The following is a 25,373-nucleotide window of genomic DNA, read 5'->3' as shown; positions in this document are numbered from 1 at the left end:
CTATTAACCTGGTTAATGGAAAAGCTACATTAAGAAAGTAAGTGTCAAATTACTACATTGTATTTATTGCTATATTTTCAGATATGTTTTACACAATGTTAATATTTTCCAGTTGCCTCAAGTTGTTTAAAGTATGTAGTAAAATTAAGAAATCATAGTATGCATTGTTGTGTATGCGATAAATGCCTGTATGTAGATTTACCAGATTTTTTAAGTATGGAATCAAACTTCCGCAACTAAACTGCGTTGCGGCTCTCAGACAAACAAAAGTAACTGCACTGTAATATGTCTTGTCAAATAATATTATAATGACAACGTAGCTGTATTAGTAATGAATGCATGTATATTGTTGTTAAACTTTATGGACCGACTGTTGCTCCAACGTAGCTCAGACCGGAAATACGTCAAGTGACCTGTAGTTTAGTATTTTGCTAAAGACATTCTAACAGTCGGGTTTAGAGGCAGTATGCAGTAAACTGTTTTAATATAGACAGTATGTTAATATGTGCTGGCTCTGCCAACAATGGTTGCCACTAGCAACAGAATGTTCAACAGAAGCAATTGCAAAGAGCAATTGAGAAAAATTTAGTCTTTATTGAGATGAATGATGTAAAACTGAAACATTTCACCTCTGACAACTGGAAAAGTACTTTGGTGTACATTGACAAAATATACACTCACTGGATATTTTAGCTACGATGGCTAGATGTGTAAATGTAATTATATGTTGGGACTGGGGGTGTATGGTTAGAAATATGTTTTTGTGTTTGTAAAAGGGGTAGACCTAACTGTAATCATTTGGCAACTCCTCCCTGTGACATTTAGCCTTTTACAACACAAGTAGTTAACATTGAGAGACATAGTGTACATCTTTTTTTTAATTACTTTTTATTGTCATCATGTCTTAACGTACAGTACACATATTTTATATTCAACATAAAGATGACAATATTTTACATTTTTATAGGTGGTGTGGTGTCAAAAAGGTTGTGTCCCCCAGTGATGTGAAAATTCTAAAAAAAATAACACACAGTTGTTTAAAGTAGCTTGAAGTAAAACTGGGGTAGCTTGGATCTGTATGACATAAATTCATAGATGTTTCCCTCCATCGAGGTTTTCTTCCCTTTCTCTACGATATTTAACATCTTAAGGAAGGGCGAACAAACAAGTTAGTTAGAGAGACATAGTGTAAATCTAAGCTGAACATGAATATCTTTGTAATGGAAGGATTTATAGTTGAACTGTCTCATCATCTTAATGTGACTTGTTTGTTTATGCATTTCATGATTCTAGTTTCATCAACTGTGTCTGCAGTCAGAAATATCTCCTTGTGTTAAACAGTCCTCCGGCTTGTCAGATTGATTTTGTAACATGTCTACTATATAACAGTGTGTGTATAATCTCCATTGAGGTTTTGTGTTTTAGGGAGCAGTGTGTCTGTATGCACGTACACAGGTGTATGAACATCACACACCCTGCGGCATAATTGTCAACTCCAAATCTTCTGCAGGTGACGTTGAGGCAAACACTGGAGGGCATCGTCATTTCCATTTCAAAAAGCTTCTTCCTGAAATACATGTGCACATAAAAGCATGTGTGTATATGGATGCTAGTTCTGCAGTCTAAATCAGTGTTATAAATAAAGCCTCTCTGTAGTGTGGAATCCAGCTGTGTACATTATCTATAAGGTCATGATTCAAACAGCATGAGTGACAGAGAGAGTGGCTCACTAAAAACATCTTCAAATATGCATGTTGTTTACGAAATGTTTTATTGATGAATGACTGAGTTTTGTATTTCGTGTAGACTACTTGTGTGTCACTGGTGATGACAGAGAGTAAATAAGTAAACAGGATGAAATGATAATGTCAGGGATCCCTAAAATTCTCTCTTAGGAAGGTTTGTCTGTGTGATCTCATTAATCTTAATCTCCTGCTTTCTCCAGATTTTGATCCTAACCTTGGTATGATGCCTGGAATTACCCCCCTGAACCCCCTGATGCCCGGCCTCGGTATGGGGCCAGCTCCCCTCTCTCAGGATTTCCCACTTGTGAAGGAGATCATCCACTGCAAGACCTGCACACTGTTCCCCGCCAACCCCAGTGAGTTATAACATCATGCTAATCCTGCAATAGTCTCTATGAATAGAAATTTCAATCCACAATAAGCAGTTGAGGGACAACAATTCTGGTTTCAGAAGCATTTGAATGTTCTCCAATATCACTGACCAATCACTTTTGAACGGGCTTTGGTTTTATACTGAGCAAAAATTGTGAAACATATCCACGTACTGTACATAGATAATTATCATCTTCTTGCAGCTCAAATTGCTATTTGAACTTGTAAAAATGACCAATGTACATTAAAGATGTTGGGAAGTATTTGTGGGCTTTGCCTTCATTAGAGGGTCTAATGTGATGCTCTTAACACTGACACTCAGAAGGACTTCTTGTCTTTATGAAAGGCAAGAAAAAGGGGACAATTCAATGATGTCATGGCAGATAACATGTTAACCTTTATTTGTTCAGATTTTGTATCCCTTTAAACCTCGAGATAGCGCTTTTTATACTATATCAGAGATCATTGTATTTTATTTATTGCAATATGGGAACTTTTGTTCAAAAACACCAAAGCCAATGGTTTATCATCTTTATTTATTCCTTATCTTATTATGTCCTCCTCTACCTGCCCAACCATTTACCTGTTCACCTTCGGTCCACATTGAAATCTACACATCAAAGTGTTAATATTCACAGAGAGTCACATTGTATCATCTGACTGTAGGTGTGTTCCACACGCTGCTTATATTTATCTCACCTCCAACATCCAATTATCCAGAGTGAGATGAGAGTTAGTGGGGGGGCGCTTTGATTGATCTCACCTCCATATTTTCAGATTTCACACTGCAGAAAAGTTTCTGCCTGGGGACTTTCTTCTCACAAGTCTCACATGTCATCTTCAAGCTGGAATAAAACAAACGCTTCTCACCGCAGCAGCAGTCAGGAGTTTAGGATCCGTTTTGAAAAAAAAAAACACACTTTTTGCATTCTGTTAGACAAATATGATTATTTTACCACACCTAAAAAACTGTGCAGAAGTGTTTCCTCTAGAGCTGTGCTGTTGCCCTGTGGCTCCTTAGAAACCATCACTGTCACAATATGGTGCAGAGGGAAAAGCTGATTAAAAGTTTAACTCCACCTAGAAAGTCTCTCTAACCCAGCGTCAGTTGAGCAAAATGAACTCAGTACTCTGCGCACATATAAACCCTGAGGCTGTGTGAGGGATCAGCTTGTCAAGATTTTACCCTCCAACTTTAGAGCCTGTCACAATCACTCTGTGGCACAAGCACAACTTTTTTTCTGAATGTATGAGGCGCAGTGAAGCATACGTGGATTGGAAAATGTAACCTCACTATTTCTCACCGTTTCCCTCTCTAAGATTATATGTGCAACAAAAATGGGAAGTTGTTTTAATCTGCAGTGATTCATGAAACAGTTTTCAAACTCTGTCATGACACTCTTGACCTGCTCTCATTTTCTTCTCTGTCCCAGTTACTATTTACTCTTTGATGATCCCAATCTCTTCTAAGGATTTTTTTGCTTGTCGCCTTTTTAAATTGTCACCAAACAAGTTCTCAAATCCAGGTATTTTGAAAAAGCAGCCATCTGACAAAAAAGGCTTTGGCTCGTTTCTACTCATAAAAGTCAAATTGCTCTACAAGCTTCAGCTCTTAGTCTACACTAAAGCCACTAAACCGTGAGAGTTGTTTTATCAGAGAAAGCATCTTTTTGGGAGTGTCTGAAGACACTTAGGGGGCAATGGATAAAAATAGATAAAGACTTCCCATAAAAACGGAAAGACTTGTATGTGAATTGTTTCATCTCTTAACAATGGGGCATTTCTATGTAGAGCAGAATTCTAGAGCTCCCCCTTGGTAACCTTACATTCACCTCCCTGTTTTTTTGGCAGTTCTGATGACTTGATTGTACTGTACCATGACCATTAGTGTTCAGCTTGGTTGTTATTGGCTTCCAATTATTTTCAGCTTTACAATAAAGTAAAAGTGGAGCTGAAGATCTAGACATGACACTTTGCTCTCAGCTCCCTTTTCTGCACCGATTCACCCTCAAATCAGTCAACCCAAACAATGGAGGCTGGGCTTGCAAGAAGCCTTCCTAGACTTCCTCTGGGATGGAATCAGGATTTTTACGACTTTCAGGAGGACTGTTGGAGCTAAACTTTTTTTGCGTTGAAAGGATAAAGGATTTAGAATCTCCTCAGGATGCCTCCTGGACACTTCTAAGTGGTGGGATTTAAGGCATGTTCAGTTTACAGGAGACACTCAGGCAGACTTGGTAAGTGCTTTCGGAATTATACTTCCCTCTAAGTCTGAAAATGCCTCAGGAACCCCCTCAAGGTGGACATGTCTGAAAAGACGGACATCTGGAATGAATTCAGGAACCACTGCACTCACTGTATCCTGGAGCTGCAGAAAGTACAAATCCAGTGGATGGATAGAATACCTTTCTACGGGTGTTTTATGCCCTTTGGTAAAACCTCTTTATAAAGTCATCTGCTCAGTTCTGTCAAATCAAAGCTGAAACGTCTTTTGAAATTTCTAGAAGTGAGTGAGTGAGTTGGTGGTTATGCCAGGTACTTAGGCAGGAAAAAAAGCCTATTCTGTCAAGTTGAAAAGGTAAAAGGGTTGTAAAATCATAAAATATATTTGAGGATGGTTGTAGCATCCATCCCACTAAAGCTACGTCGCCTCTCTGGAGGATGGAGCCGAGGAGAGGGTGAGAGGAAACATTAATGATGGAGGTAAATCATTACTTAATTCTGCAAGCTGTTAAAAGTACTTTCGAATGCACGACAGTGGTGTTAGAGAATGCATCTCTTAAAAACTTTAGAGCAATAAAGGACATGTTATTAAACCTCTGCCTTGTGTTTATGGATTCAAGAATTATTTATTTTTATATTTGTTGTAAAAAGTTGAAGCATAAATCAGTCGCATTGTTCTGAGCCAGAGATGTTTTAGGTTTTAATTGATTTTAAGGGTTTTGTATTGATGCTAGCTGTATTGATGCGTTTAGCAGATAACATGACAAGGCTGCAAATTCTGTTCATCACACTGAAGCTGTAACAACGAGCATCCTCCCCTCTTATTGACCTGACCTCCTCACCTTTAGCTTCAGTGTGCATCTTCATCAAGCTCTTTTCACGTTGTTGTTTTTTGGGGGTTTTTTTCACCCCCCTCCCGATAATGTGTAATCATAATGATGTTCACATATTTACAAACTTAGTTTTTTTTTCCGCCCTTCTACTAATACCGACTCAGACTTGTTTAGGGATGTCTTGGAATAAAGAAATTGGTTGATTTAGTCTTCAGTTAATTTATCTTTTTTAATAATAAAAAAAACATTTAAAATTCGCTTTTTATGTACTTTTCTGTAAGGACTTAAAACATGTAAAATGTCTCCTTAAAACAAGCTAGTTAAAAAAAAGGTCTGTCCACCAAGCACTAATGTAACCTGACAAAGTGACTCACAGGAGGATAAATAAGTCATTAGAATATGCTGACTCTGCAGTTTGTTTCTTCATAGAATAAATCACTTCATTGTGTGACATGAAGGAACCAACATGTTTACTTGAGAGTGAGAGTTTGTAAATACAGTTTGTCTTCTGAAAAATAGTCCTTTGAGATTCAAACCCCCCTCCCCCCTGTGGCGTCCCCGTGGACCATAAAGAGGTTTTTTAGCAAGTCAGGGTGATGGATGGTGATGACTTGTGTTACTATAACACACCGGCGGGTCGCCACGCAGGCAGCTCTCCTGTGAGACTGAGAATAAGCCTGTGTGTTTGCTGCACGGAGGCCTCCGTATTTATCCAAGTGAGATGTCAGAATGAAAGCTTAGGAACCAAGTAATTAGTCAGCTAATGATTCATTATACATTAAAGACGTGCAACATTTGCAGAGAGAATCACCATGTGCTTAGAAAACAGCTAAAAAACAGCTTTTGCTTACCTGAACTCCCTCACCCAGTACCACGCTCCCTCCCTCTCACAATGCTCTTCACCACCTGGTCCTACTTCCACAACAGGACCCAAAGACTCTTCTCCTCCATAGTCCTTCAGTGGAATTAGTTACCTAACTCCATTCGATCTGCAGAGTCTCTTTCCACCTTTGAGAAATCCTAAAGACCCAGCTCTTTCATGGACACTCGCACACTGAGTGATATTGATGTAGCTGATGATATTGATAATGAGGATATTAAGGATGATTAGAAAATGCATTATGATGATGATATTGATGTGGATTTTGTTGTTGATGTGTTGTCATTACTCCCAGCTGAATGTGGCTTCGGATTCAGCCTGACATTTTTACACTGTGTAAAACTGTAATCCAAAAATCTGATGTTAGTAGAATAGATTTACTGCTGAAGGATTTTTTTGACAGTTAATCGTGTTTTTGCAATTTCATTTTCTCTCTACCTTGAGCCCTGCATGCACCCTCCCCTCTCTTCACGTAGATTTGCATTTTCGAATATTCAGGCTTTAGGTATCCAGAAAAAACACATTCATGATGAATTTGGTCAAAACTGTACACTTCAAAATCTGTCTGGCTGCTCCTGTTGCTCCTGCTGTCCGCTCTGCTTCAGGTACACCTGCTCTGATTTTCATAAGTAATGCAATCACTTTCACTTCTCACATATTATTTCATGTATTTATTGTAATTTATTTTAATCCAGTCAATCAAAAGTAGTTGGATCATAGTTCATTTTCACAGTGTTTTTGCATAAATTGTGGTATTGTGCTAAGTAGTGGCATGGCAGGTATCTGAGAAGAGAAAATCCCTCCTGAAAACTGTTGGCAGCAGTGAAACAAATTAGCAGACTGGAGCTTAAAATAATAAAACACTTTTTGAACAAAAACTTTATTTTGATAATTAACCACATGACACCCATGTTTCTGCGGCGCTGCACCTGTGCTCATTTCTCTGTCCTCACTGCTCACCAGCATCACCCACTCATGGACCCAAAAGGTCAGATCATTTGGGACGCTTTGTCGCATCTGCCAACAAAGCTTCTTCTTGCTGTTGCAGGCTATTTCTGAACTCACCTTTTCTTTCTGAGTGGCCATCTCAACTCAAAATGTGTTTAATCCGCCCCAGCTCTGGAGGTCAAAGAATAAATAGACAGTCAATATTTTGCTTTCGCAGGCACATTTAAAGGGAGAGAGGAGGCAGAGGGGGTACAGTGGCAGCCTCTTTGTGAAAAAAGTTCAAAGAACGGGACGGGGCTGGCTCGGACTTTGAAAAGTTTGTTGCAACTCTTCAAAGAGCTGTTTTAGAGTGTAAGCAGCTCTGACAAGAGAGAGCTTTTGAGTCGACAAACTTTTTGTTCAGAAGAAAAATCTGAGTTTGGATTGTTTTGTCTTCAATTTGTGACATTCATTAAGTGTTTGTTTTTTTAACATTTAATTAATATTGTTGGTTTATTTACCACAATATTACAAGGAGTTTCAAGCTCAAGTTATACCGTTACATTTCTTAAATACTTTTATCTGTTTTGGATCATAGGAGTCTAAAAACGTCAGGCACTGAAAATCTAGAGGATCGGAGTTATGAGCATGTTGACTCTTCTTTCTTGAAATGTAGGACAGTACTGGGGTAGTCTTTTTTTCTAACCCTATTTATAATGTTTACCTGTTTGACGCTTAAAGAACTGTCAGTCTTGAAATGCTTTTCACTTTTTTTAAATGTGTTTTATGACACATAGATAATCAGACCTGTTCCTTATGTCTGCCATTATTGCTTCCCGCAGTGGTTTAATAAAAACAACTTGTTCTTACCTATGAAGAGTTGAATTCATACTCGATGTCGGTATTCAGTGTTCATGGACAGCTGAATCGTTTCAATAGTTGTTTGAAATTAAACTCTTTCATTCCCTCATAAAGTTTCATCATTAAGGTCACTTTAAACCTGGTGATGTTTTTCACTCCCATAATTAATAAAAAGTCTTTGTGTCCCTACTTTTGAACAGACCTTCCGCCTCCAGCCACGAGAGATCGCCCTCCAGGGTGTAAGACGGTGTTTGTCGGCGGTCTGCCAGAAAACGCCACAGAGCAGCTCATCGTGGAGATCTTTGGACAGTGTGGAGACATCACAGCCATACGAAAAAGCAAGAAAAACTTCTGCCATATCAGATTTGCTGAAGAGTTCACTGTGGACAAGGCTCTCTTTCTATCAGGTAAGATCTCAGAAACCTCAGTCTCTCCTAATGTATGATGCCTTTTGGTGTAACATGTCAGTGGATCTGTGTCAGTGATACCTGGATACATCACAATCAATAATACAAAGAGTTCTGAAGTGAGTCACTGAAAGTAAAACTGGTTTATTTTTAACCCTGAAGAATGTTAAGTGAGTCACAGTTAGATCATTAAAGAATAAATGCATCAATCATCTGATGCCTGTATGCAAAAAAACGATTTCCCTTTTTCACATTATTTTATAATCTTTCTGTAAATTACTTCACTTAAGGATTGATTGTCGATGTGGATTTAACGCTGCATCAATGTGCCGTCTTCTGACAAAGACTCCTGTAATAAAGCGTAGTGAACTTGCAATATGCCTGTTACATGGCTTCCTCCCAAAAGAAACCCTGTCCATTGTATTGTACTGTCAGGGGACGTTTAACATGCCAAACACATATAGCTAAAATGATAGAAACTGTTGGCTGCATCACAAACCTGTTGGATGATATAGTTATTTGTGGGACTGATGTTCCTATTCTAATTTAAGGAGAAAGATAAAAGACAAATTGTTAGGGAACTTCAGAGAATGGTGAAAACAGCCCCTTTCCCTCTTCCCTGCTCCATGAGGTTAACTTGTAAGAAGGACTGTTCTAGAAATAAATAAGAGTAACTGTAGACAGCAAGAGCTATGTATGACTTGCGAGCACAAAATACACATTCATTAACTGTGGGAAGCAAGCTCATAGTTTTTTCTGTAATTGTCAATTTTCAAAGCAGTTTCTTGAACTTAGCTGTGATTCAGTAAGCCTCTATTCTTACCGCTACATGTGGGAGCTGGAGCCTGTATATTAGACAGATGACAGAGCTGTGTAGTTTCCCATAAACAATACCCCACTCACATACTTTTCATACACACCATGTACAAACATAACACCCAGTGACGCACCCTCCCCAGCACACAGAGATATCCTCATATGAAATATTGAAGTACGTTGGTGGAGTTGAAGCTGGAAGCAGAGAGCAGACTGAAGTAGAAACCCCACAAACTCATGCTCATTTATTTTCCCTGTTTTTACTGGAACAAGCAATGCCTACTGTGATGAGTGTGTTTGTCTCCCATTGAAACACACCGGGCATCATTATTATGACCGCCTAGAGCACGCACTCAACATGTGTACCAAAACACTGCACTGAACACACTGTGTTATCATTTCAAAACAAATTAAATAATAAAAAAAGGGTCTGATTTCACCCGAAAACCATAACCAGTCATTAGTGAAAATTGAATAAAGATGAGAGGGAGCAGAGAGAAGAAGAGGGGGTAATGAGGGATATATTGTGGTCTGTTAGCACCACTAGAGAAGTCATCGGCCTCTGCAAGTCTCTATAGTGAATTGATGTAATGATGCAGGCCTTCTGGACTCCACAAAGCTCTTTGGCTACAGAACCTCCTCATATTCAGGGATCAACTTGTAAAGTAGGTAACAGCAAGCAAAAAGAGAAAGGTAATCCAACAGGTAGGGCCAGAATAATAGAATTTTCTTTGTTCTGAATTTAATTTGTTGAAATTAATCCACAAAGAGAGTCTATGACATTTAGAATAAAGCTCATGTATTTCCTTTTTTTTTTGTCTCTTTTTTATGCTTCTATTAAGTTCACAAATCAAAACACATTCATACCTCCAGGAGTTTTTATTTTGCATTTACAAAATGTGCAATGTCTCTCTCATACAACTATTTGTTTCTGTGTGTTCATTAGCATTCTGGAAGATGTATGTCTTCAGTGTAAATGAAGTATATTGGAAAAATGAACTGAAATAGTGGCCAGCTGATGTTCTTCACAGATGGTCTGTACAGCAGCTGTACTCACTTTGGTTTTAGCTAAAGGCTAACATCAGTATGACTGTGTTTTTAATGCTAATGCAAAGTTGTAGATTTGGATGTACTCGAGCACTGACTAGTTGTACTAAAGTCAAAAAGCATAAAAGATAAAAGAAAAGTCACTTACTTTGAGTTTTAATACCTATATATGCTATTCATTCTGAGGAGGACATGATATGTGCCTATATATGCAAGAACTAAAAATCACCAATGTAGAAATTTTGCTTGTGCAAGGTGGAGGTCAGTTGTCATCAAAGGAAAGTTAGTATTCTGAATCAAACTAGTGGATTAGCTGTCTGGTGTCACCACTAGAGCCTTACAAAAAAAAGAAAAAAGAAAGTAATGAAAAGTCATCATTAAAAGTTAAAGGACAGTTACCACGTGTAGAACATGCAGCACTAAGTGTGAATGACATTAAAATCACTGGACAGACAGTCAAGTTTTATAAACGGTTAGTCGTCAGCTTGCTGTATATATCCTTCTATTTCTCCGACAGGTTATCGTATCCGCTTGGGCTCCAGCACAGACAAAAAGGATTCGGGTCGTCTCCACGTGGACTTCGCCCAGGCCAGAGACGACCTCTATGAGTGGGAGTGTCGACAGCGCATGTTTGCCAGAGAGGAGAGGCACCGACGAAAGATGGAGGAGGATCGACTCAGACCGCCGTCCCCTCCTCCCATCGTCCACTACTCGGAGCACGAGTGCAGCCAGCTGGGAGACAAGATCAAAGGTAAGAAGACCAGGAGTTATATAATACTTACAAAATAAAAAAATATAAAACATGTAATACACAGATGAACCTCAACTTGTGTGAAAGGGAAAGTATTTCCTTTGAATATTGAAAGGACATTCACAAAAAAATCAAGTTTTAACAGATTTAAAAAGCAAACACAAGTTAAAATGGAAGTATATATTCAAATGATAAACATACGAGGTAGGGAAAAGCTAAAAGGGTATTTCTTTTGGATGTGTCTTTTGTGATGGTCGGGGACACAGGATACAAAGCATTATGGGAATGGTCTGAAACTGCAGCAGGTAAACTGACAACGCAGTTTTTCTGACGTTCTAATAAATTCAGGGATTTGTTTTCAAGGGTCGTTACACAAACACTGTTAAAGGACGTGTATCAGTTTACTCATCCCTAGGCATATGCTCCCTCTCTCTCTTATCTCCTCCACTCTCCCTCTCTGCACTCTCCTTCCTTTACTGCTCAACTTTTACATGTTTTCCATTAGCTCTCCTTGTCCTTCTCTGAAGAGCTTACCTCAAGTTTCTGGCTGAATAAACATATTTCACTAATGAGAAATGACACTTTCAGGTCTAAGTCACTGGTGCCCATTAACAAATAGTCGTGACTCTCTGCCACTCTGTTCGAATCAAGTCTCCCAGCTTTCCCCTTCTTGGTCCCGAGTAAAGAAAAAAGCACTGTCATGTTATTACATTGTAGCCACAGACTTTTTTCTGATTACTTTCGGCTTCTGTGGTGAAGAAACACATCCTGGCTTTTCAAATTTAGATTTTTTCATCCCTGAATCTTCCACCCAGAGAAAAAATGGAGGTTAAGCCCTTTTCTTAATATTCCGTTACTGCACTGCGTCTTTGTCATGACAGGAGTTAAACATTTTCACCAGACCCTTTGAATGGTTTTCATCCCCTTTATCTCTCCATGTCTCTGAGGTGTCATTGTGGTCTGTGAAGTTTTCCACTGCTGCCTACATAATGACAGTTTCTTATCTGTACTGTGTTTTATATCTACTGTACTGTGTTCTCTTCCTTAATCCGATGTATTTTTGTTCTCTTGTCCTTACTCTCTTTGGATCACTGTGTTCTAGTTTTTTATCTTTTTCATTGTCTTTGCTCAAAATAACCCTGAGTCACCTGTTTCTGCCTTTTTACTGTTTTAAATATGTTATACAGAGAGCTGGTATAGATAGAATGAACAGCCCTGTCTCACAGGGATTCTGATTTTTTTATTTTCCTTATGGTTGCTCGGACATCTTTTTAGACATGTACTGCTTCCACTGACTTAAGTGTCCTGGAACCTGACTCTTCTTTTCTCTGTGCCCACAACCCTTGGCAGAGGACGGTAAGTTTCCTGAAGCTGTGCGTGTTCTCCTGACCTGGTTGGAACGAGGGGAAGTCAACCGCAGGAATGCCAACAACTTCTATTCGATGATCCAGTCGTCCAACGGCCACATCCGCCGGCTGAGCAGCGAGAAGAGTCAGCACGAGAAGGAGATGGAGGAGGCCAAAGACAAATTCAAGACCGCTCTGTCTGGCATACTGGGTCAATGTGAGTCTTATGTTCTATATAACACACTACAGACTGTGATGTATAATACACTTTAAACTGTACTTTTATTTACTTTTTTTTTTTACTTTTGTATTTAGGCCAAATTTAAGTCGGGGATCACTCACAATGAGGGAAAAGTGGGTAAATAGTTTAAAGTTGTTTTGTAGAATATGTTTTTTATGTGAAGTATGTGAACAGTAGGAGGCTAGAAAGGAACAAAGAGCTTGGTTTGAAGTCCATGTAAGTTTCCAGATAAAAGAACTAGACACAGCATTATTGAAAAGAAGCTAGGAAGGCAATATGCAGCCAGATGTTCTAAGTTTAAGTTTAAATCATGGTCGAGACTTTTGGTGCCTGAAGAACTTGTTGCTGTGAAACAAAGTAAGTATAAACGCACAAAGCATGTAAACCCATTATTTCTATTCTCTCTGAATAACACATAATGGTTGGATGGATGTTTTTGAGTGAGAAGGAGGAGAAGCTATCTTGTGTGATGCTAGGTTAAGGCTAGACTTAAAGGTAAGTTTTCTTTATTTTTTCAAAAAGAGATAGTTTTATTCTCTTTTAATACATTTATCTTTAACCTGAAACAAAGAGGTGAGGTCAGAAAAAAAGTTGTCTTCAGACAAAAATCGTTAGTAGCCCAACTCAGTCATCGATGGCAGACGTGCAGTAAAGGCTTTGTCTCCACATATCCCACCAAATGAATGTTTAATACGACATAAACATCCTTCAACACGGAGTGAAGGTCCATGTTTCTGTTCCTTTAATCATTAAATGTGTAAATATAACATGGAGAAGATATTCAAAGGTATGATGGGTGCTTGTGTCTTTATACACCAGAGAGAGGGGGGCTAGCTATACTTGTGTTAGCCATCCATCCTTGCAGGCACTTTCTAACCCATAACTTTTCTTTCTGTCTTCCTGTGTGGAGGTTTAAAGTTTAGCTTGGGAACAACTCTCTGTTCTTTTAAAATGAAATCAGCCTGTCGACCCTTTAAGCTGCAGAACAAAGGTCTGTCTCTGATGGGATATGTCGCCTTAAAGGTCACTTCACTCATGTCACAAAAATGCATCTTGCCTATAGATAAATACATTGATAGATGGATAAATTGATAGATGGACGGACTGACTTGTATAGGAGCTCAAATGCCTGAAGGTCTGTCTGTGGTCTTTGCTCTCTGTTCTTACTTCTTCATCGATCTGCTCCGTCAAAATTAGAGGGTGCTGGGAAAGAGCAATCGATCGCTGCACTGTTCTGTCTCTCACCACTCTGCAAACACATACACACTTAGCTGGTGGTCATATTGACTCCCCCTGTGTTCAGTAGCACCTTTGGGATACACAGACCACCCAAACACTCCTCCATGACAGCCCACATGTCAACAGTTTAGAGATTAGAGGGAGAATTACTTTATCAATACACCGCATCTAAAATGAAATCTGACTCAAAATGTTGCTGTTCATGCACAACACACAAAGGAACTCTGAAAACCTGAGAGTTCAAGGCCTTTTAAAGACTTTTTAAAGAAGATCAATCCAGTTTAACGTTTCTACACTGTTATTTTGCAGCTTGTACCTTTATATCTGTTCTCTTAATAACAGTTTAAATCCACATTCAGAAAGTAAATTAAGAAACACTGTGTTACTTTTAAAATGTTGTCATTTGGTTATTTTCCCACTGCTGCGGTGGAGCTGCACAGCGGTCAAAAGTGGCACATGTCGAGTAGGTTCATTTTGACAGCTGTCAGTTGCTTAGCAAAACTTCCTTGTTAAAAATATTAAAGCAGACAAAGATACAGCCATGCTGACAGCTCTGTGAGCATACACTGACTGTATGTTGTCTTGGCATAACAGTAAGTCTGCCAAGACATTTATACTTCATTCCATTTTATCTTTTTTTTTCTTTTCATTTTTGTCTAGTAAGGGGCTCCCCTTTCTGGAGAAATGAAGGACAAAGAATAAAGGGTTTGAGGGCTTCATTCTGTATGAACCAAGATATGATGTTTACTTTATGGATGTTGGAAATTGTTTGATTAATTAAAGTTTTGCATGTGAGAACTCTCTGACCAAACATCCAAGATATGATGCTCTGGCATCAGCAGGTAAGTTGATCTGCTGGTTGCACACGCCTTTATAAACACACACACACACACACACACACACACACACACACACACACACACACACACACACACACACACACACACACACACACACACACACACACACACACACACACACACACACACACACACACACACACACACACACACACACACAGACCGAACACATACTCAGTTAAAAGCACACAGAGTTCATAACATCCCTAGTTGACTGGACTTTCTTACTGCTCTGCTCCCTCCCACCTGCCCTCTGTCTTTCTCTCTCTCTGTCTCTGGATGGTCTCTGGTCCCTCCCTGCATCCCGCCACAGTTGAACAGATTGTGTCTGTATTCCAAGCTGCTTCCAAACAAAAGGCATGGGACCATTTCTCCAAAGCTCAGCGCAAGAACCTGGACATGTGGCGAAAACAAGTAGAGGTTAGTCCACTTTGATTTCATTCTGATGTCAACATGATTTCTGGAGAATTACACTTTGTCCAATTTTGCTCAGCACCTGTCTCCATTTTGTATCTTTTTAAGTTCTTATTTTTATTTTGGCTGATGGTTAGAATGATTACCTCATGGAATTTAAACGTAACCAAGTGAAGAAGAATTGTCTAATCACTAGTCAAAGCAAGAAGCATAACAAGAGCAGAGTCCTTGGAACAGTAAGTACGGTACACATTAGACTGAACACAGAACAGGTGCCTTCACTCTCCAGCCAGTGTGAGATACAGACACACACACACACAGGTCCAAACCTTTACCCCTTCTCCTCCCCTCCCTCCATTACTGCCCTTCTCTGTGAATTGGATTCAAGCTGCTGGGTGAGTTTTCCATTTCTTATGATATCCAAGACGCAGCTTATTCTGAATATGCCTTCTCCCCCTGCACAAACACGTTGAGACATTTGCATATTCCTTTTTTTTTTTTTAAACCAAGATGCCTTTTTTATTCTTCACTGTCTGCTCAAAATGTTCTCTCTTCACCAAATGATTAGCATTAACTAACATGATGATGGGTTGTTTATAATGGAGGGTCTCTAGTGTGTTGCACTCCTGAGATGGGATATGATCAGATCTGATAGGTAAGTTTCTTTGTAAAAAAAACAACAGATTTAAGGCATGATCTCAATTCTAATCGAACACACAATTATACTATTTAAGATCTTACAGCAAATGCAGCAATCAACTTGGCCAAAACTTCTAGTTAAAGGTAGGTGTTGTGAAGTAAAAATGTATGCTTTCATTTTGGTAGATGCTGCAGAAACATGAAAATACTGATGACAGATGAATCACCTGAATCTTTGCCCATCGTTTCTGCTATTCAGGCTCATTATAGCATGTGTGTGTGTTTAGGTGTTTTAACACATATTGAACAGTATGTAGGAGGCAGGATGATAGTTGAGTACATGACCCGGGGTGTGTGACGTCAGTGAAGACCACTTTTGATTTACTGTCTCCCTCATCCAGACCTCCATGGTCTCTTAAGGATCTTCTTTGTGGGGAAACACTCGACTAGTTTCACTCTGAAGCAGTAGTATTAAAATCTACCATGAGGATAACCAAGTGTTTTCATCAGGCCTCAGGGACATTTCAATTCATCCCATGCTTCCTTTTATATTGTGTTGCATACACTGAATACTCCAAGGAGTACAACATGAGGATAGGTTTCCGTTGAAGTCACCACTGTGGGTTGACTCAGATCTGCAGAATATATCCTCATTCAGAAAACATTCAGAGAAAAATCCTTAAAATGACATCTGAGTTGAGATTTGTCTCTTAAAGAAACTTTACTTTATTAATGATACTTTATAAGCTGTGAAAGTAGACTTTATTGACATTCAGAATGAGACCTTATAAACATGGTTTCATTTATTTCATTACAAACAACGGTGAGTGTGTTTTTAAATGAGAGACGAAAAGACAAATTAAGTAATTTTGAATCTGTTTGTGTCTCTCCATGTGAAGCAAAATAAGAAATACATCTCTTACCACACTATTTATGTTGGAAATAATATGTCAATATGTTAGTCATCTATGCTAGCCTGCTAAAGCACTGGAAGCCTGCTGGAAGCTGCTGTGTAGGTGCTACATGTGGGTGCTGATCTCAGGTTTTTTAACAATGTGTTATTTTATGATATCTGCTAAATTACCAATTGTGTTCAATTAAAAAGGTAACTATGTTATGTGGTAGAAGGTAAGTGTAGTGATATTTTAAATGCAGATTTCCATTATGACACTATATAACACACATTTGATGATTTCAACAGAGTTTAATGGAGACTTATTAAAAAAAAAAAAGGTTTTAAAAATAAGCATTCAGATGAGGCAAATCCTTAGGTAACTTCTACCAGTACGTGACCTGTCCGACACCTCTCGCAAAAACACTGGACCTTTGTTAAACAGTGATGAAATGTATTGATCTCATTTTTACTGTCATTTATGTTTTGCCCACTTCAATAAACCTTCCATGGTTACCTGCATATCTGACCCCAACCCAAAGGACGATGGTCTCCTGACAATGCACGAACATTTCTCCTGGACCTTCAACCCTCTTTTTCTATAAAAGTTGTTTTCAATGTGTGTCTCTTTACAGTGTAAAAAGCTGGACTCTCTGTTAAGCTGCTCCATTAGCAAGAAACCTCTTTGTTTTCATGAAAAACACCATTTACAGGTGTAGTCCATACATCTTCTCATAACAGAGAAGGAGAGCTGAAAATAGAGAGACTTGTGCACACTTTATTTCTCATCTCAGTGAGATAGTGTTTTCATGAATGGTCAAACTGATGTCTAATGTGTGAAATGTAGACTATGTAGATCGTGTTTGTTTTTCTTTTCTCTTGGCACACTCCTCGAGAGTTATTTGTTGGGTTGACCTTAGTCTTTAAACCTACTCGCCTCCATATAGATGTATTCATTAAAAAATCAGTCTGTAAAATTGACATGAAGCATATACAGTCAGTATGTTACAGTTACCACAACTGTATGTGTATCTATACATAAAAAAAACTAATGGATGCAAATCAGTGACAGTTAGTACTGGAGACATTTCTCGCTTTGTCAGCCTACATCAGTGACTTCTGAAGTTTCAGTGACGGGAGCTGTGGTTGTCAGTGTCATCACTTCCTGCATGAGTGAGCTGTTTTCTTTATTTAACATCTGTGCTGTAAAGTGCAAAAAAGAGTGTAGTCCAGCTGGATTTTGTTACCATCCGCCTTTTGAGTTGTTCAAGAGGAGGAATTATCCTTTATTACATCTTTATTCATCACACTCATTTATTCTGTTCTGAAGGGTTCCTTACAGCTAATCAAAGAGGTGCCTAGCAGATCTTCCTCCTGATAGCACCAACTAAAACATGCATCACATGAATCTTTGCACCTCTGAGCCTCCTCTTTCTCTTTCATTGCGTTTTTCAGGAGATCAGAAACATGCACAACGAGCAGCTGATGGGCATCAGGCGAGAGGAGGAGATGGAGATGTCGGACGACGACATGGAGGACATGGCTGACAGCAAAGACTCAATGGACTCAGGTATTCATATACATGCATGTATTCACAGATCAGCACTTCTGTCAACATGACAGGATATTCAGTGATCAGAAGCCCCAGAGGATGTACTCTGAGAGCGTTGAAATCACAGAGGGAGAAAGCTGAAGTGACAGTAATCTTCCTCTAAGGATCTGACAACCACCCGACAACTCCACATGAATAAGAAACACATGCACAACACATCAACATGCTGACAACATACATGCTTCACTGAGTGAATGATGAACATACTGTAACTACTAAAAGACATCAAGCCCAGTCCCTACTGGATGTACACAATACTCTATAATTGTGTGTACGTGTGTGAGCGTGTGTGAATGTGTCCACATCTCCAAGCTGCCAAATCATTTGATATCTAAGCACCATAATCTCCTGTTTTTCCCCTTGAGGAGCATCTTTATGTTTGTCAAGCAACAAAAACTAACAGTGCTGATAATCTTTTCACCCCCACCGCAATAAAGCATGTATCTAGAGTGATTGTCAGGACAACATGCTGTACCGTGACCACCACATGTCAGGTCATCTGATATTTTTCATGTTGTTTTGCTCTATCTTCCTGCTTTTTAATCGTTCTGATCTCTGCCTCTGCTGATATGACAGCTTCTCTCATCAGCATGCAGATGTATGTAAATGAAGTCAGCTCAGCCCCCTTCTCTTCGGCAACCTTGTTATTTAGCTATCAGTAATTAGCATTGCTGTCATTGATCTGTCATTCCTCTCCATGCTGCAACGTCGACCTAGGTGACGGGTGTTAATGTGATACTTCTTGGTATTTGTATTAAAAGGCTAACTGTTACTCGATCTTTACTCACTAAGTTGAAAACGTTAACTTTTCAGCTTGAAACCCAGTTCTTTACAACTGCAGCCTCTTAAGTCGACCGATGCTCTGCGTCTGACTCTTGCGCAGAATAGCAAAAGAACCGCCTGTGTGCAGGACTGTATGCCTGTGTGAATGGCTGTATGCCTGTGCGTGTGTGTGTGTGTGTGTGTGTGCATGCAGGCTCCAGGATGTCTGCAGGTCGATAGCTCTACCTGTGATGTAAGAGAGGGGGAATTACTCAGAATCTGACCAAGTGGTTGACATCTCCTCGCACCGAGCTGATGAGGCTCTCAGATCAATATTCCTCTCGCTGCAAACCTTTATTTTGATGGTAGAGAAGTGCACACAAACACAGCATGGACGTGCACACACACACACACACACCCAGCAACAGTTCATTAACACAACCAATGGTCCTCTGTGATAGACTGCAGGCAGCACTCGTGGACACCCACACTAAAACGAGCCAGATAAACACACACACACACACACACACACACACACACACACACACACACACACACACACACACACACACACACACACACACACACACACACACAGACCTGCACAGGATGGGGCTTATCTTCACCGTCCAGTCAGTGTGTTGAACTTTCCCCAAAGAGCTTCCCCTTGAGGCCCACAGGAGGAGAACAGAGCTGATAACAGTGGATACGACTGCAGCTGAGCGGGTCTCATACAGTAATAACTCCCTCTGTCTCCTCTCTGTGCTCAATAGGTCAGCTCAGATGTCCAGAAGAAAGCTAATGGTTGAAACACTTTGAGATTATCACAGCTTTCTCTGTTAGTATGCTGAAGGTGCCAGATTATTGGGCATGGATTCAATATTTTTACCTCACACATTTCCAGATAGTTAACTACACTGAACCTCTCACCAATATTTTCAAGTAGTGTGCTAGGAAACCTTTTTTATCATTCAGATTTATTATCAGCTTTCTAATTAAAGGGATGGGGTCCCGTTTTTGTTACACATGAGACATTGTCTCTGGTTTTCTTTTATTGGCTCTTAATTTTTCTTTTATTGGCACATAATTTGAAGTGTAATTTCTCCAGAAAGAGTTATTTATGTGAACCGGAGCAACATTCGAGCTGGGGCAACATTTTAATTAAAGTCTGATGGCTGTGTGGGATTGTTTGCTGATGTTGCTGCTTGTAATATTGCTGTGAAATGGAAAGGAGAGAGACTCATTCTGACTCAGACTCAGAATGATTCCCTCCAGTAGAGAGCTCGTTTCTCATTGAGCAGAATACTTCTACTTAAATTATTTATTTAATGCTTCACCAAAGAGTGTTAGAGGACACCCTCTGACTACCCGTACATGTGTTAATTCTCTAATCACAAGTTTTATGTAGTTCAACTGTTTCTGATCAATCTTGTTTGTTTTAACCATTTTGACGTATACATACTGCTATGGAGAAAAAGTCTTGTGTCAAAGCAGTTTAAAGAGCTTCGTTGTTAAATTTATGATCCAAACATGGCTAAAGGTTGAACAATGTATCCCAGTATTTGACTTAAAATGCAAAGGAAAGTTGAGTTAGGCTGAAGACTATTTTGTCTCAACCCTCGTAGAATTTGAAAGCAGTGATCAAATGTTTCCCTAAAAGTAAGAAAAGTAACCAAGGAAGCTTTTTTATTAACCAATGTAACTTAAACAACGTTCTAAGTGTCTACCACGCTTTAAAAAGTTTATCATATTTCTTTATTTTGTGTAACTGATATTGAAAAGAATAATTTCAGATGTAAAGACAAGTTTCAGGGACTTAAATACTGTTTCTGAAAAACCCCTGCTGGGAGAAGCAGATACAAATATATCAGCAGAAATATATCCAGAAGGAATTTGCCATTTTGTGTTTAAAGCAGCCTGAAGTTTGTAAAAAAAAAAAAGTCAAATTGAGATTTTGCTTTTTCCAATAATGCTTTGATTTTTTAGATTGGACTAACTACCCTGGCACCCTGCTGAATATTTATACACCTTCTACAATTCATTTAGGCAGACAAAAATGAATGATGAGTGATCTAATAAGAATTTGAAATGTCAGGTTGTGACAGAAATGTTTCCACAAAGAAAGAAAGATCAGAAGTAAAAAGAAGGAAACTCAAAGTCTATACGATGAAAGTGGCACTCAGGTTGATAGCAGTAGGCAGCAATGAGGTATAAATTGAACAGCAGTGCAATGTTATACATAATAATGACCATAGTAAACACTGCTTTGTGCACTTTATGTTGAAACCTGCAGGAGTTTCTCAAGCTGAAGCCTTAAAGGAGGAGAACGACTCCCTTCGCTGTCAGCTGGACGCCTACAGGAACGAGGTGGAGCTGCTCAAACAGGAACAGGGCAAGAACCAACCAATGAGGAGTGAGGAGGACAGCACACACGCTCAGCAGCTCAGCTTCCTGCAGCAGGCTCTGCAGGGCATGCAGAAGGTAACACTTATTTTACAAAAACATAAGCAAAGAATCATACAGTCACTCTTTTCCTGTCCTGTATCCAGCAAGAAGTTTCATCTCCTATTCATTACCGTTCTGCTCCAGGTTCTTTTTATGAACAAGGTCGTTCAGGTTAACCCGTTGAATTTTCCTCTTAGACTGTCTTTTGTTCATGATTCAGTATTCTCAAAGAGACCAGTGAGGGAACAAGTACAAGAACAGGTGTCTGCAGCTGCTGTTAGTCTTTTTCTGAAGAGCTGCAAAAAAATCAATTTTCATGTTTTCTCTTTTTCTTTGTTTGAAAACATGTGGATCCACAGCATCCTCAGTCGTCTTTTTTTCAAACAGGACCCATCCTTTTTATCCCTTTTTAATAGTTCACTAAGATTTCTCTTGGCACAGAATTTTTTGAAATTTGAACTAAAGTCCTGGAAGAATGATTTATGTGAAAAACTGTACGTTGTCTAGAAGAACAACATACTGTGTTGTCATACAACAGAGTATGGGCTCAAGGTGCAAATGTCAATACATTATAGGACATTGATATTACTGTGCGTGCACTGTGAGGAATGACAGTATGTGCAGACATTGACGTTGTTTTCTGAACCACCTTATCTTTAGGCTACGGGAGGAATTTTACCTTTAATAAATAAAATGTAATACCCCATAAATACCAGAGAACTACTGAGTCATTGTGCGTTTGAAAAGTGTCCTCACTCTGGTGGCTGTCATAACGTTTAGAAGAAGAGAATCCATTAAGTCCCTGCTGTTCCTTTATGCCTGCAGACACTAATTACCTCTCCATCTTACGTCTCATGATGTGTTTATGGAACGATGAGGTGGATGGATTAAATCAATAAAAACACCCTGAAATGAGATAACACCCCCCACCCACGCAAATATCCATGCAAAAACACAAATTACAATGAAATAGTCTCAGCATGAAGTGGCAAACCATTTTCTAATTTTTGAATTGAAGTGCCTGTAATAAGGGAGTGCTTAATGTGCAGCTTTGCAGATCAAACTTAAAGACCTCTCATTTGTCAAGGTGTGGACCTTTAATTTGTTGAAATTCAAACAGCAAGAGGGGAATCTTTCTTTTTATCTGTGTTAGCAGAAAACTTCAGAGGACAAGTAAGAAATACAAACTTTTGTAAGCTATCAAAGCTTTCTTTCCTTTTTTACCCCTGTGAGTTCTTCCTCTCAATGTAATTTGTACTTTTTGAGCATATTTCTCCTTTTGGACACATACAACAGAAACATGTGTGACGGATTATAATGTAACAATCATTTCCTTTGAAAAAGGGATTATTGGAGATATAATTCACATCATTGTCTGATTTCTTCTTTGTTCTTATTGTCATTGAGGATTTCATCCTAAATATTAATTAAACCAATGTCTGATTGTTTTCTGCTTTCAGTTTGCAGTTTGAATAAAAAAGGTTTATATCGTCACGGTTACATAGTTCACAATAGCAGTTATGGCTTTTTGTTCCCTCTTCTCTGCGCAGCAACTGTTAAAAATGAGAGAAGAAATGAAACAGCGAGAGGCGGAGCTGGAGAAGAGTTTGGAGGACAAACAGCAGCTGAAGAACCAAGTCCAGACCCTGAAGGAGGGACTGCAGAACCTGCAAAACACACACGCAGCGCAGGTTAGTGTGACGGGGGGGGGGGGGCGTGTTCCTCTGATGGAATTGTATTGATTAGTTTGTTTCTGAGTGACAATCTAAGTTTGAAAGTCAACACTTGTATCTAATTTGCATTTTTATAAGAAAGAAATTAGTTCAAGATGAGTTTCATTGTGGGAAATATATTAGAGAAAAAAATCTTCAGTTAGAGAGAGTAGTTTGAAGATTTATTTTCTAAGCTCCTCAATTAAACACAGGAAGCACAAGATCATACATGGCTAGATAAATGCATAACACGAGCAACACGATGATGTCACCCTGTGTGCTTGACAATAAACATGACTACTTTCCTTCATTTGTCCATCACAATGTCGCATTATGAAAATGTTCTGCATATCGATCACTAGAGAAGATAATCATCAGTAGCTGCCTGATACAGCTTCGTCTTTATCTTCATACTTCTGTACCGTCTGCTTAAACACATGAAGCCTGTTTCACTGCGATGTTGTTACTTATTATTTGAGTATATGTCGAGACTGACTTTTATGATACAACTCATTTTTATTGAGTTATTGTGAAACTCCCCAAACGTATTTCCATCTTGCTACCTACACACAACAAATGTCAAATACTTACATTAACAGAATAATGCATCAAAAAACATTTTAGTAAAAACGTCTCTAAAAGTCTTCAAAACAACCTTTATTTCAAAAACCTTCCAGTACATCACACAGTGTATGTTTTTTCCTCCCATCTGTGCTCCTCTGCCAGATAAGATATAGTGTTTGTCCACTCCTCCATAACTGCATGTTATCCAATAAACCACATAACAAAGAACAAGAAGAAATCAATTCTCTCCTAACTAGAAACACATTGAGCATGTGGCACCACAGTCAAATTGTTTCCTTGTTTGTCAGCTGCTGAGATTTTATGAGAAATCAAACCACCACAAAACCCACATCCTGTCATTCCTGAACATGTTGCTCCTTCTGGCTAAATCTGCACTTGATTCACATGGAGAAATAATTTCATCATTTAGTTGTGATGGACTAAAAGTGTGTTCATGCTGCTTTCAGTATGTATGAGCAGTAATAGTGAGATCACCATGAACTAACCCTGCAAATGACTATAAGCCAGTTAAAACCAGGGCTGAGGGGAAATTTAGGGAATATTACTTCTAATATTGCATTAATAGTTGTAAGGTAAGATTGTAAAAATGAATACGGTTTTCTACTAGAATGAGGGCAACAGTGAGTAGAGAGGAGGGGCTTCCATTAGCAGTAGGCTAAGGGTTCAATCTCCTTTTCAATTGGATAAAAATAAAAACTAGAGGCTCTCAATCCACTCGGGAGTGGTTCAGCATGTCGTCTGTTTGCTCCGAGATGTACGAGCTGACAGGGGCGCTGAGATCTACTGAAGTTACAGAGTTGTCAATAAAGTGTTACAGGGACGATTTGATTAGAAATGTGTCCCTGTGACTGGGAGCTGTGGGAGAAATGCTAATTAAACCCCCTGCATGTGAGCACACATGAATCCTGAGAGGCAGTCTCATTAAAACGGAGGAAGAGAAATCAATGTTTGGGTGTAGGTTTCTCTGAAGATTAGCGGTCATTGTGGGTGATTTGTCATGTTGAGGACTTCTCTTTGTGCCATCAGTTCTCCTTCACTGGTCCAGTCACTGATTTGCTGTCACCACACATTACTGGATTTACACCAGTGCAGGTCATTGAGGCTGTTGGCACTTTTATTTACAGTATGATAAACATGAAAAAAAGCCTATTATCAAGCTTCAGTAAATATGTTATAGCGCTCCCTCTAATGATTATTTGTATTATTAAGTGATCGCTTAAGTGATCATTTTAATCAAATGTTTTACAGAGCTCCCTAAAGCTAAAACTAAAGTAACTGTGATGGAAATAAAAGGGTTATTGTCTCAGACCTACAAAGCGTACTCTCTTCCAGAGCCACATGAAAAGTTATTCACCAGTGAATGATAAACCTTATCTCAGGTGAACTAAAGTTCATATGTTCCCACTAAACCGTCCATGGAGACCATCAAATTGTCAGAAAATGTTTTTGAAGGACTTGGTATCGATATGATCTCAGAATATAAGGGGCGGGACCATTTTTAAAGTCAAGTGCAGCTAACAATCTGGTTTTATATGACATCTCTCAACATCAACCCCATTTGAGTCTCGAGTTGCTAGTCTGACTGTAAAACATGTCACGCACTGAGAAGAAAGTCATGACAGGAAGTCCTTCATTGATTACACCAGCAGCACTTTAACTTTGCTCCCAGAGGAGACCTCTAAGAAAGGTTGTCTTCATTGATATTTGTCTGTGATTAGATAGAACTTGTTGAATTTCAGTTTTCAAACCTTTCCACTAGATGTA

At 39.0% G+C, this 25,373-nt stretch overlaps 1 protein-coding gene across 2 annotated transcripts in view; it reads left to right on the top strand.

Annotated features, from left to right (window-relative positions):
* enox2 (ecto-NOX disulfide-thiol exchanger 2) overlaps positions 1 to 25,373 on the top strand; it is a 123,310-nt gene that overhangs the window by 90,598 nt on the left and 7,339 nt on the right. For both annotated transcript variants that reach the window (XM_029278574.2, XM_065958716.1), the window contains 8 exons: positions 1,946 to 2,101; positions 8,042 to 8,248; positions 10,629 to 10,862; positions 12,213 to 12,425; positions 14,862 to 14,968; positions 17,949 to 18,063; positions 21,161 to 21,348; positions 22,863 to 23,003. In XM_029278574.2, coding sequence (XP_029134407.2) covers positions 1,946 to 2,101; positions 8,042 to 8,248; positions 10,629 to 10,862; positions 12,213 to 12,425; positions 14,862 to 14,968; positions 17,949 to 18,063; positions 21,161 to 21,348; positions 22,863 to 23,003 — 1,361 coding nt within the window. The remainder of the gene's footprint in view (positions 1 to 1,945; positions 2,102 to 8,041; positions 8,249 to 10,628; positions 10,863 to 12,212; positions 12,426 to 14,861; positions 14,969 to 17,948; positions 18,064 to 21,160; positions 21,349 to 22,862; positions 23,004 to 25,373) is intronic.

This window comes from Labrus bergylta, chromosome 9 (assembly GCF_963930695.1).
Source record: "Labrus bergylta chromosome 9, fLabBer1.1, whole genome shotgun sequence".
Classification (NCBI taxonomy): Eukaryota; Metazoa; Chordata; class Actinopteri; order Labriformes; family Labridae; genus Labrus; species Labrus bergylta.
The sequence above is the reverse complement of the archived record's forward strand: the minus strand, read 5'-3'. Positions and strand labels throughout refer to the sequence as shown.